Source organism: Pseudophryne corroboree, chromosome 6 (assembly GCF_028390025.1).
Source record: "Pseudophryne corroboree isolate aPseCor3 chromosome 6, aPseCor3.hap2, whole genome shotgun sequence".
In the NCBI taxonomy this organism is placed as follows: Eukaryota; Metazoa; Chordata; class Amphibia; order Anura; family Myobatrachidae; genus Pseudophryne; species Pseudophryne corroboree.
In genome coordinates, this window is record NC_086449.1 from 794822791 (window position 1) to 794836337 (window position 13547).

The following is a 13547-nucleotide window of genomic DNA, read 5'->3' on the forward strand; positions in this document are numbered from 1 at the left end:
TTCAAAAAGGCAAATGAGAAATGACAGACAGCACCTGATTGGTTGCTATGGGTAACATCAGCAATTCTTTGTTTTAGAAGTTTTAGTAAATGTACCCCTCAACGTTTAGGCTTCAGATACACTCTGCGGAGTCGGCCATTTTTATACCAGCAAAAAAAAGGTTACCTGTAGCCACACTACGGCCAAGTGCAGCACTCATTATTAATCCATAGCAGGAAAACCTAAAAAGCATTGATCTATTACTAGGGAGACAACAATTTTGGCATAAACTGGTTAAAGGTGACGTTTCAGCAATGTGATCAGGAAATTGAGTTGTTTTGTGAACCCTTTACCAGGCCTGCACCCAGAGGTGTTCCGAGAAGGAGGTTTGGCTAGCGTCGTCGGTGAAAGTAACGTGTATGGCTGCTTTAAGGTCTAGGAGATATTACAAATAGTTGTTTTTTTTTGTAGTATTCGATACAAAAAGCATAATATTGAGTACTGAAAAACTTTTCAAACCCTCTATAACGCACCAGCCGTCACAACACACAACCTTAATACACTTATCGCACTTTGTAAACGGGTATCTATTTATAGACTCCATGGCCTTGATTTTCTAAACTTGTGAGGTCCTGGTTTATGCACCCCCCTCCCGACTACCGCCCCAAGTCACACACACAAGACAATCATACATATAATGTATTCTATAAACCCGGCAACACAATTCACAAGCAAATAAAGAATTGCCATCAACCATATAAAAAAGGAAAGAAAAAAAAACTACTTAAATCTAATTACTACATTAATTGACAGTTGACAAATAAGATTATTCTGAATTTATAATTGCTTCACATATTTCATCTAAAAAAGAAACTGAATATTCATATTCTGACATGTAAATGCCATGTTCTAATGAGGAGCCTGCAATTAAAGGTTTACAGATGTGTTCTCCTACATCACTGCTGCAGTCACGCCAAACAGCACCTCTCGGCGCACCAGGTCCCGTTAGACTCTGCTGGCGGCTGGCATTGTTTTTGCCAAAAATGCATCTTAGTCACAGTGCAATGAGACTAGGACGCAGCAGGAGACTGCGCCGATTCATTTGACATGTGACACATGTACCTGTGCGCGACTGAAGCTGGGTACACACTTGTATGACAGCCAAGAACCAGCGGGGATTGTCCGTACACATCAGGAGGACGGAACAACATGTCATTTCCATAGCACTAGGTCACTAGCAGCAGGGCCAACTGAAAGACATCTCTGGCGACCTGCCGGAGCACCCAATCACGTTACACACTGCCAGACGTGGGCGATTTGTCATGCCGATGCAGAGAATCGTGCCGACACCACGCTAGTATGTACACGGCTTGAGTCTCTGAATCTGCAGACGCAGCTTTTTTCCAATACAAGATCCGTTGTGTTTCATATACAGACTCAGTCGCACACAGATATAGTGTAACACATGTCAAATTAATCAGCAATTTCCGCGTGCATTCTAGCCACATCGCGTTGCGAATAAGACCCACTTTTGGCCAAAAATATGCCTGACGCTAGTGGGAGTTGTACCGTACCCGTCAGCTCACTCACGCCAGGCATCTCCCGATGCATGGCATATTGAGTACACATCTGTATACAGTTTATTAAACATCCTGTTCCAGGGGTATTTTTACCGCTCTTGTACATAAAGTGATGGAATATTTATCTAGAAATCTGTTATGAATAATGATTATTGAAAGAAAAAAAAAAACACCAAGGAGAAAAAAGAAAAAGCCATAGCACAGTAATAATGTTGGACATGAAGCAACTGTCACCATCTACTTCCTCCTATAGTCAGTGGAAGACGTTTATGGAGATTGCTCGCTCAATGCGCAGCAGAGAACTTCTCGTCTTTGCTTGGTTTATGGCTGAAATCAATCATGAGGACAAGGGGACATCAAGTCCGTCTGCTGGAGTGCAACATGGTCCCATTCAAAGTAATGGATCAGATTTGAAATCTGTTGTCTACGCTGCTATTAAAAAGTAAAACAAAACACCTAGGTACACCACCCACTGCGTCTACTCCATACGTTGAAAGATAGGGGTGTGGTATGTTAGGTAGATTAGACTTAGGTCGACAGTAAGTAGATCGACATGGTTTCTAGGTCGACAGGGAGTCTAGGTCGACATGAGAAATGGTCGACATGAGGTTTTCTTATCCTTTTTTGTGTGTTTTTTCTCCGTACAGTGACCGGGAACCCCAATTAGTGCACGTGTCCCCTCGCATGGTGAGCGAAAGGTGCCTCACTGCGCTCGACACAAGTTACCGTTCCCAATTGTAGTCCACGTGGATCGGAAAGTAAGTAGAAGTTAAAAAAATTGGAAAAACTCATGTCGACAGAGTCCCTGTCGACCTAGAAACCATGTCAGTCTACTTACTGTCGACAAATAGTGGTCGACCTAGACAGTGTTGACCTACTTACCGTCGACCTAAAGACCGGATCCCAAAAGATAGGCCCGCTCTCAGCCAAAATCTCTGCCTTGGTAAACCTTTACTCCTCCGCTGTTTTCATTCCATCAAACTGTACGGCCTCTGTAGAACATATATATTGTATATCTCGCCAATGTACATATATTTTGTCACTACACAGTTAAGTTGGCCACACTCGTATATGTAATGTGAATGCAATTGTGTGACCCAAACAGCTGGTTTCTTGAGTCATTTGGCCAGACTATCTTGGGTGGTCACATTGCCTCAGTTGTGAATTAATTTGCAGTTCCTCCAGATTGCTTGCAGGTCTAGCTCCTACTCTTACCTGTGCACTCCTTTCAGTATGCGACTCAGAAAAGGACCCCACACACACAGGCTTAATGAGATCAAGAAATAACTAGAGATCAATTGTAATCCAACTGGATCACATTTTTATCTGTTAGAATGGGGACCACTAACAGGAAAAAAAACAAGCTGGTCGCCGAAGTCTGCACGTGTTTTCGCTATCCTTAAACCGCTAATTAGTTTCCCTAAAACAGGCAAGTGTCACACCCTTTTAGGTCTGTAGGGACACAAACGCCACCAATATCGTTTAAAAAGACACATTGCGGCAAACTGCAAATAAAATAGAAGTCTGTATTTGGAATAGCAAACCTTAAAAGTGAACTTAATGCACACAAAAGTATCACACAATTTGCTCTTAACAAAAATTAATCAACATCACTTTATAACTAAGGGGGACATTTACTAAGCAGTGATAAGAGAGGAGAAGTGAGCCAGTGGAGAAGTTGCCCATGGCAACCAATCAGCACTGAAGTAACATCTATAATTTGCATACTATAAAACTACTCAGAGCTGCTGATTGGTTGATGGGGAAATATCTCCACTGGCTCACTTCTCCACTCTTATCACTGCTTAGTAAATGTCCCCCTTAATCTTAAAAGATAAAAAAAAACACTTGCCCTAAAAGGCAAAGTTTATTGGATTTACAGATATTCTCCTTTCAGAAGCAAAAATGTTTTTTTAGGACTCAAGGTAAATTTACTAAGGCGGGAGCTTTTTTAGAACTGGTGATGTTGCTCATAGCAACCAATCAGATTCTACTTAGCATTTATCTAGCTGCTTCTAGAAGATAATAGATAGAATTTGATTGGTTGCTATGGGCAACATCACCAGTTCTAAAAAAGAAAAACTCCCACCTTAGTAAATGTACCCCAACAACTCGATACAGATTTGACCAACAAATGATTCTCACATGTACGGTATAGTTCAAAGGAGCAATCAGCGCCTCTCTTCTCCCCCAAATCATAGTCGCAGAATTCTGGTTTACATTTTATTGTTGAAAACCCGTAAAAAAACAAACAAACAAAAAAAAAAAAGTAATAAAAAAAAAAAAAATCTCAAAAATGGTTGTGGTTCTGACAAAATTGTAATGGGAAGTCTCATTTCCTTTTGTCTTGTATTTGTTCAACATGTACATTTATCATCACTATTCCAAACAATATGTGGCTAATAACCTATATGTGACCCTATAATATTTTTCCGCTCTGTATCATAGGATCCACACAGGAAATAAAAGCAGCAGCTCAATAAAGAGGCGGAGCCAAACTTAAAAAATCGATTTCTCTTTTGTAGATGAAAATGAAATATAAAATGCTTTCTGGAAGTCTGGGAAGGATTCCCTTTGCTACTTGGAAGTATAACTATCGTTTTTTTGAGACCGAACTCTCTAATAAAGGGGGTCATTCCGAGTTGATCGCTGGCTGCATTTCTTCGCAGCGCAGGGATCAGGCTAAAAAAAACGGCAGTTCTGTGCATGCATATGCGGCGCAATGCGCACGCGCGATGTATGCGCACAACGAACGATGCAGTTGTGCACAGGGTCTAGCGATGCATTTCAGTCGCACTGGTTGCCGCAGAGTGATTGCCATGAAGTGGGCGTTTGAGTGGCAACTGACCGTTTTCAGGGAGTGTTCGGAAAAACGCAGGCGTACCAGGGAAAACGCAGGTGTGGCTGGGCGAACGCTGGGCGGGTGTGTGACGTCAAATCCGGAACTGAATAGTCTGAAGTGATCGCAAGCGCTGAGTAGGTTTTGAGCTACTCTGAAACTACACAAAAAAAAGTTTTTGCAGGCTCTCTGCGATAAAAATGATCCCACTTCTGTTAAGCTAAAATACACTCCCAGTGGGAGGCGGCATAGCGTTTGCACGGCTGCTAAAAACGTTTAGCGAGCGATCAACTCGGAATGACCCCCAAAGTTGCAGCAATCCAACGGTTGTTCACCCGCTAACAATGTCTGCTGTTATAGAGTATTTAAACCCCCACCCATACAATATAAGCAGCCTCCATATAGGATAAAACATAACATATACATACAATATACTGGCAAATTCCCAGATCAGGTGTGGCTTACACGTGTAAACGTCTCGCACTATAATCCTCTGAAAACATTAAGAGCCTGACTCCAGGCAGCATGTAAAATGCGAACGCAATGCCGGCCGCTGCTACAGGATTGTGAACGTTTTACATTGTAGTTGGAGTCAAATGCATCTGTGAGCGCATCACCCCCCCCCCCTATCCCCCACCGCACACACCTACAGTCACAACGGCAGCTGCTATCACTATAATTGGAGCTTACGTCTCCCGCACGCTAGGCGCAGGCAGTCTGTCTAAATTTGGCGTCCAGAATGCACATGCGCGGCTCAGAAAGGTGAGTAACTCTGTCTACACGCACCATGCGGCTGCGCAATTCCTCACACACATGAATTGGGTATTTCTGTACTTCCACTGAATACTTAACAAAAAAATCTTTCTGAACGATAAATGGACGCGGAGCTCACCACTGCAGTCACAATTCATTTCACAACCACAAAAGCCGTAAACCTGTCCCTTGGAACATAAAATCACAGGGATATGAAGGACGTTCCGCAAAGCCAAAAGTTGTTCAAAATCCTCAAGAATTCAGCTAAATCCCAGACTTAACCCGAAATTCTGTGCAGCTCTGACGTTCCGTTCATTAGAATAAAGCATGGATTCTAATTATTTTGTTACAATGCCCCTCTTCCTCCTATATATAACTATATATACACAATATATATATAAACAAATACATTTAAATCCAGAAGTTTTTTTTGTTAATGCCATGTCTGTGCCTAAAAATCATTCTAACCATACAAAAATGCAGTTTCGGGGGCGTTTTAAATTAAATTTCCAACATCTAAGAATAATATCTATTTAAAACAAAACAACCTGTAGGGGACCAATTGAGCAGCCCTTGCGTAAGCCATTGGTCCACATTGTGCAGTGATGAAATGAGATGGGATCAGAAGAGTACCTGGTGCTATACAGATTACCAAAACAACATTTTCCATGCATCTAGTTGGGAACTACGGCGCAGTTGGCATGTCTCCGCCCACAACGCACAGTGAGCAACTTAAATCTCAGGCCCAGATTTATCAAGCCTTGGAGAGTGATTAATTTGCACGGTAGCAACCAATCAGCTCCTAACTCATTTTTCGAACACAGCCTGTAACACGGAAGTTAGGAGCTGATTGGTTGGTATTTTACCACCGTGCAATTTATCACTCTCCAAGGCTTGATAAATCTGGGCCTTACTTTGCTAGGTTTACGGGATTATGTTGTCTGGTGAACAGTCTCTAGAAGCACAGAGTGCCTTCTTTCATCTCTAGAAGCTTCTAACGTCTAATTAAAACTGAGAAACCTAAGTGAGATGCTTTTAATTAGAATCTAACACCTAAATGTTAACTTAGTGCTGCAGGTGTAAACGAGCCGTTAGATCATGTTGTTTTGTTATTAAAGAAGGTGCTTGTATGACAACTATAATGAAATGGGGAAAAAAACACATATATACTGTATATATATCCCTGAGAGAGAAAAAAACAAAACAATGCAGTAACTAAATCACCAACAGTGCACCAGGACATAAATTCTCCGCCACGTGCCGCCACGTTGTCAGACTGCACGTACTACCGCTGATTACGGTAAGTCACCTTCGCTCTTTTTCATGCACACCTCTATGGGGCAAGAGGAAAGAGGAGCAAAGCTACATCGCCGGGGATTGCCTTCGTGACCGTTCCGGGGGCACACAGCAGAGAATGTAATTTCCACCACAATCGAGTTGCAATTATTACTTATCATCTGACAGTGTGACATTGGGGTCTATGTACTAAGCTTTGGAGAGAGGTAAAGTGGACGGAGATAAAGTACCAGCCAATCACCTCCTAACTGCCATGTTACAGGCTGTTTGGTTTGAAAAATGACAGTTAGGAGCCGATTGGTTGTTATTTTAGGGTCTATGGGGCAGATGTATTAAGCCTGTAGAAGGGATAAAGAAGTGATAAGTGCAAGGTGATAACGCACCAGCCAATCAGCTCCTGTCATTTTTCAAATCCATAATAATTGGCTGCTGCGTTATCACCTTGCGCTTATCACTGCTTTATCACTTCTCCAGGCTTAATACATCTGCCCTATGTACGAAGCCTTGGAGAGAGATAAAGTGGACGGAGGTAAAGTACCAGACAACCAGCTCCTAACTGTCATTTTTCACATACCTGGAGAAGGCATAAGGAAGTGATAAACCAGTGATATGTACAAGGTGATAAAGGCACCAGCCAATCAGCTCCAATATGTAAATTAACAGTTAGTATCTGATTGGCTGCTGCCTTTATCACCTTGCACATATCACTGGTTTATCACTTCCTTATGCCTTCTCCAGGTTAATACATCTGCCCCCCTGTTCATGGCAGTTAGGAAGCTGATTAGCTGGTACTTTATCTCTCTTTATCCATCTCCACTCATCACTTTTTCAGGCTTAATACATGTGGTCCATAGACCCCAATGTCCGCTAACTGGTGGTAAGCATTGCTCGGCCACATTTGTTTCTGTGTCCTGCAGGCTTTACACAATGATTTTATTTTGTACATCAGAGTACCTCACAAATATATATTTTTTTAAATCTATGTATCTTTCATAAAACTTCTATATAATATACTTTTCTATTTCTTGCTAGTGTTAGGAAGCCTGAAAAGAACTTCAGCTCTAGCTCCCCATTTGGGGGGGGGGGGGGGAGGTATAATTTTATAAGTGTCCGAATCCTCCATTGCGTTACATCACGCATTCTGCGGTCTGACAGAGGCGGTCATCATGAGCCAGGTTGTATACTTTATGGTTACTACATAGGAACCGCATGACCGGAGAGAGATTCATTTAAATCCAGTTCATAACCATCCCTATAAAGTCCGTTATTAAGAGAAGCGATTGTCAAATTCACTATTGTGCCTTCATGAATCAGGGTGGACGGCAGCGAGCTACAGTAACCGCAGCCAGAGATACGAGTGAGTGACATCCGGAAGCTTCCATGATCCGAAATAAAGCGAAACGGTATTTACCATGTATCTCCACAACTGTGGCGTTGTACCATGAGACCAAGGATTTCAGCTCTAACCTGAGATATACCTGAATGAGTATTGCTAACCTGACCTTGAGGATCTGGCAACGGGTTCTCAGACAGGAGACGTATTTGTGGAGGTTTTTTGTTTTTGTTTTTTTTTTCTAAAAATCTTGTAAAATTGTACATTTTATCTTAGTTCTATAAATATCACAAGGAAGACGGTCGACTTTGTGTAGTGTGAAAGGTTCGATGGAGACGGATTTTTTTCGACACATAATTTAAAAACAGACGGAAATTATTGTCCTTTTTTTCCCCACTGGCAAAGTAGAAGGCACAAAACCCAAACTCGTCATGGGTTGAAAATATATGTGTACTCTATATATCCTTGCTCCCATCTAAAAACACGAATTAGGAGGAAGAAAAAAAAACACAAAAACATCCCGAAAATGAGCTGCTGTCCCTCAGTACATGTCCCTGTAGATCTCTTGTAGCAATGGATGGAGCGATGCGTCCGTTTCGGTCTTCTTAATGGTTTGCACCAAGAGGGCGTGCTCCGTCACCAGCTGCCTCAGGTCGGCCATTTTCTGTAGGAGCTTGGGGAAGAGGAACCCGTCGTCTGGGTGGTTAGATTGCAGGTGGAGCTTTAGAACGTGGACAATGTTCTCTTGCATCTTCTCAATGCTAGGTACATTCACCAGGCCGGGACGGTCTGTTGGGAACATATTAGAAGAGAGTTGTTATGGACTATATCAGTGCATGGATTGTTCTCACAACATGGCCAATTCCTACAAAGTAACCGAGGAACATAAAGGCATCAATACAATTGCAGCTTGCCAACCCTATGGAACCTTGCTGAACTTGCAGTATCAGCAGCCCAATTTGTAGGAAAGTAATAAAAGTACCCCATAGATAAACGCAAAAGTCCAACCTACGTTAGTCAAGGGCATTGAGGCCCTCAACATAGCCAAATGTCCTGGAACAAAAAAGGAATAAGACAAAAGACGAATGCTTTCTTTACTTAAGTTTAACCCCCCGGTCTCTGGGGATGGTCTATATTGTGAAATAGGACAGGCGTCAGCACGCATGAATCCTGAGAGTGACAGGATATCTGGTCTGGGTGTGGTTCGTTTTATCGATATATTGGCGCGTCGCTGTGTGTGTACGGGGCGGTCGGCCGACCGCCCGTACACATGCTGCGGCGGCCGGCGGTGATTGACAGCTGAACTGGGCGGGCGTGTGTACACGCCCGCCCAGTTCATGACGTTAGTCCCCGACGGATCGGCCAGTGTGTATGCTGAACACACTGCCCGATCCGTCCATAGATATATCTGCAGATCAATTGATCTGCTGATATATCTTTCAAGTGTGTACCCACCTTCAGGCTACTTCTGGTCTTTAAAGTCGCTCCGTAAAAGTGCTGCAAGCGATTTCCGTGGAGCTGATGGGCAGCTGTTGATGTTGGAAAGTTTAGCATCACTTCAAAATGCAACCTACACTCACTTTAGGACCAACCTCTTCATTAATATCAACTTTTCAGTTCCCTCCTAGAATACATCTTGTGCAGATTGGTTTACCACGTGTTACTTTTCTGCATTTGCGGTTCTCAGTGTGCTTAGAAGTGCAGTTTTCTGTATAGAGTTTGATGGAGAGTCGAAAAGCTATCTCAACTTAAAAGGTTTCCACCACTGCTGTAGCAGGGCGCAGAAGAACCCTATGCCTGCACACCCCGTCCCACATCCCTGGCACACATAACCTCACACAATAAGTGGCGGGGGGGGGGGGGGGGGGGGGGACGACAGATATGGGCACCAGGTGCATCCCTGTGCCTTCTATGTAGCATGGTGCCTTACCACTCACCTGACAAACTAAACCGGTGCCTTCGCGCCACCTCCCAGACTCTGCAGCACCAGTCACTCACTTCACATTATTGCCACCACCAACCATGAAGGAAAGCAACGTTGTGCAGCCCCACATAATTGATGCTAGGGACGAGAGGGTTATACTCCCGTTGTATAAATCACTTGTGAGGCCACACCTTGAATACGGTGTACAATTCTGGGCACCATACTACAATAAGGATATCCTGGAGCTAGAAAAGGTTCAGAGGCGGGCGACCAAACTAATTAAGGGCATGGAGACGCTGGAATACGAGGAAAGGCTTGCAAGGCTAGACATGTTTACACTGGAAAAGTGGAGACTAAGAGGGGATATGATCAACATCTACAAATATATAAGGGGACAATACACAGATCTTGCGCAGGACCTGTTTTTGGTTAGATCAACACAGAGAACTCGTGGACACTCGCTCAGGTTAGAGGAGAGGAGATTCCGCACAATACGGCGTAAAGGCTTTTTTACGGTAAGGACGATACGTGTTTGGAATTCCCTGCCCGAGGGAGTTGTAATGGCCGACTCAGTCAACACCTTTAAGAATTGGTTACATAAATTCCTATTGGATAAGGATATCCAGGGTTACGGGGCATAGTCACACACTATGGTTATTATAAAAAAGAGGGATAAAACGTAATGGCAGACATCAGCATCAGACAAAATTTTATACCAAATAATCCTGCATAGGAGGCCACAAATAGGTTGAACTCGATGGACAATTGTCTTTTTTTAACCTTAGATACTATGTTACATGTGAACAGTAATGGCCCCCTAAATGCCCCTTCTCCAGACCTTAAACCTAATTTGAAAAACCGCATCCGGGTAAATTAAATGTATTTTTCACGTTTGGTTAATTAATTAGGTGCATTTATTCATCCAGCCTGCACTCCACCACTGGAGATCACACCCACCAAGCTTCACCCTTCAGGTGTCTAGTTCTGCATCGGAGCTCTTGCTGCAGTTGCCACCTGTAAAGTCAACAAATATTCCGCCTGTGTGTCTTGTTTGCCATAAACACATACCGACAACAGGTTGTTTTTTTTTTTACCCCCAAAAATAGGTCACCCCCCCCACACACAAAAATAAATATCTTCACAAAGAAATACTTACCGCCACAACAAATGAGGGCCGCAACAAAGAGAGATATATCACTATCGTCCAGTTCCAAAGAGTTAAACTTCATGGCAAACTCAAACTTAGGTTCCATCATGTCCCCTATGGGCTTCCGTAGACTCTTTAAGAACTCCCGGGTAATGAAACCATTCCCGTAAGCCACTAGCATCCCATCTTTGTTCATTACAGAAGCCAGCATGGCGAACATGGCTTCGTAGACTCCGTACTTTAACAAAGTAACCTGATCATTTAGGTCCAGTTCGGTAAAGCCCGGTATGGACTTGGCAAATTCCGTGAGTTCAGTCACCGTTTCCACCGACGTGCACTGGCAGCAATGGAAGATGCGCACTTCGGCCTCCTTGTTCTGTATACCGTTGGCCACTAGCTTGGCGACCAGTGTTTTTTCTGCCATACATAATGTTTCCATGTCATGTATAACGAACGGCTGCAAAGACAAAACAAACAATAGATGGAACACTGCTGCATAAAAAGTGGATTATGCGAAAATCCTTTTCCAAATTATTATTATTAAAAAAAAAAAAAAAAGCTGAATGGTATATAAACTTCTACTATAATGTGGGTTATCCCCGAAGCGGGCAGGATAACACCGCTCATTTAGGGGGTCATTCCGAGTTTATCGTAGCTGTGCTAAATTTAGCACAGCTACGATCATTCACACTGACATGCGGGGGAACGACACCCAGCACAGGGCTATCCCGCCCCGCATGTCAGTGCCGCCCCCCCCCCCCCCCCCCCTGCAGAGGTGCAAAGGCATCGCACAGCGGCGATGCCTTTGCACTTCAAGAGAAGCTCCCGACCAGCGCAGCTTTAGCGCGCTGGCCAGGAGCTACTCATCGCTCCCCGGCCCGCAGCGGCTGCGTGTGACGTCATGCAGCCGCTGTGGCCCGCCCCCGTTTGGTCTGACCACGCCTGCATTGGCCGGACCGCGCCCACGAAAGGCGTCCAAACGCCGCCGTTACGCCCCCCCAACCTCTGCCTGTCAACTGCGCCGCGCAGTTCTGACCCGTTTGCACCGCTGCGATAAACTGCAGCGTGCGATCGGGTCAGAATGACCCCCTTAGTGCGCATCTCATAGAGGTGCAAGCAAAAATAAGTAGGGAGTTCACTAAAATTCCTGCAAACTCACGCTTTATTGAATTTAACGCATAATCTACTGACCGCTGCGACAAGCGCTAGATTATACGTACAACCGTTTTAAGAACCACTTTAAGGCCCATGACAGTGAGAGGCCATTCTGGGAAATCACTGGTAGCCCAATGGGTGAACAGAATATAAATGCAGACTAGCTATGTACATATGGGTTAAGCTGAAATCACTCACAGACGGTAAGGTGAATAAGTTTACTCACAAACTCTAAGCACTTGTACTTTGTATATTGACTCTTTGTATTTATTAACCAGACACTGCAATTGCTACACTAGGACTTTTTACTTTAACTGTTCAGCAACAGAGATCAGCAAACTCGTATTTATTCAAAACGTCCGAGTAACGCAAAAAAGTTTCTCATAATGACCAGCAATAAAGTACCCCCACTTCTTTGTCATGCTATGTACTCAGCTCATACTTGCCTACCTGACCCGCTCCATGAGGGAGAAAATGCTCTGTTCCTGGACTTTCCTGGTAATGTATGATTGCCATCACCTGTGGTGAGCTAGTTAATTGATAAGAAAGGTGTTTCACCACAGGTGATGGCAATCATACATTACCAGGAAAGTCCAGGAACAGAGCATTTTCTCCCTCATGGAGAGGGTCAGGTAGGCAAGTATGACTCAGCTTGTTGAGTGCTTACTATGGGGTCTATGGCGTAAAAGAAAGTGGAGAGAGATTCAGGGGCAGATGTATTAACCTGGAGAAGGCATAAGGAAGTGATGAACCAGTGATATGTGCAAGGTGATAAAGGCACCAGCCAATCAGATCCTAACTGTTAATTTACATATTGGAGCTGATTGGCTGGTGCCTTTATCACCTTGCACATATCACTGGTTTATCACTTCCTTATGCCGTATCCAGGTTAATACATCTGCCCCTCTGTCTGTGACACGGCAGTTAGGAGCTAATTGGCTGTTGCGTTATCTCTCGTCCGTTTGATCTCATGCCAAGGTTTTGTACTTATGGGGTAAATGTCTGAAACAATGATAAGAGTGGAGAAGTTGCCCATGGCAACCAATCAGCTGCTCTGTATAATTTAATAGTATGCAAATTATAAATGTTACTTCAATGCTGATTGGTTGCCATGGGCAATTTCTCCACTGGCTCACTACTCCACTCTTATCACTGCATCATACATATACCCCATAGACCCCTAAGTGCTGCAAAATCAGAGCAAACCATCGTCATTTAAATAAAGATATTAAACGGATTGAGGGAGGGGGTTCTGTAATTTTTGTGTTTGCTAAATCTCATTGCAGTTACTTAAGGGCCCCATATACTAGAACGATATGTCTGAGGCTGAAGTCGGGGCGATTTCCCTTGAACTCTCCCAACGCTTCCCGGGAGTGGTTCCATACGATTCCAAATCAATTTGACTTTTTTGAGCATGCTATACAGTGCATAGGATATGTCAAGCGCCTACATATCGCATGGGATGTATAGCATGCATTCACAGGTACCATCAGATACATCTGATGGGCTGGATTAGGGTGCTTCAAACTTCCTACTATCGA

At 43.7% G+C, this 13547-nt stretch overlaps 1 protein-coding gene across 1 annotated transcript in view; it reads right to left on the reverse strand.

The window, feature by feature from the left end:
- Nucleotides 1-7363: 7363 nt before the first annotated feature.
- Nucleotides 7364-13547, reverse strand: part of PPARA (peroxisome proliferator activated receptor alpha) — an 88837-nt gene continuing 82653 nt past the window's right edge. Inside the window, exons 7-8 of the mRNA XM_063928881.1 lie at nt 10861-11308; nt 7364-8569 (exon numbers count right to left, since the gene is read on the reverse strand). Coding sequence (XP_063784951.1) covers nt 8322-8569; nt 10861-11308 — 696 coding nt within the window. The 3' untranslated portion in view covers nt 7364-8321. The remainder of the gene's footprint in view (nt 8570-10860; nt 11309-13547) is intronic.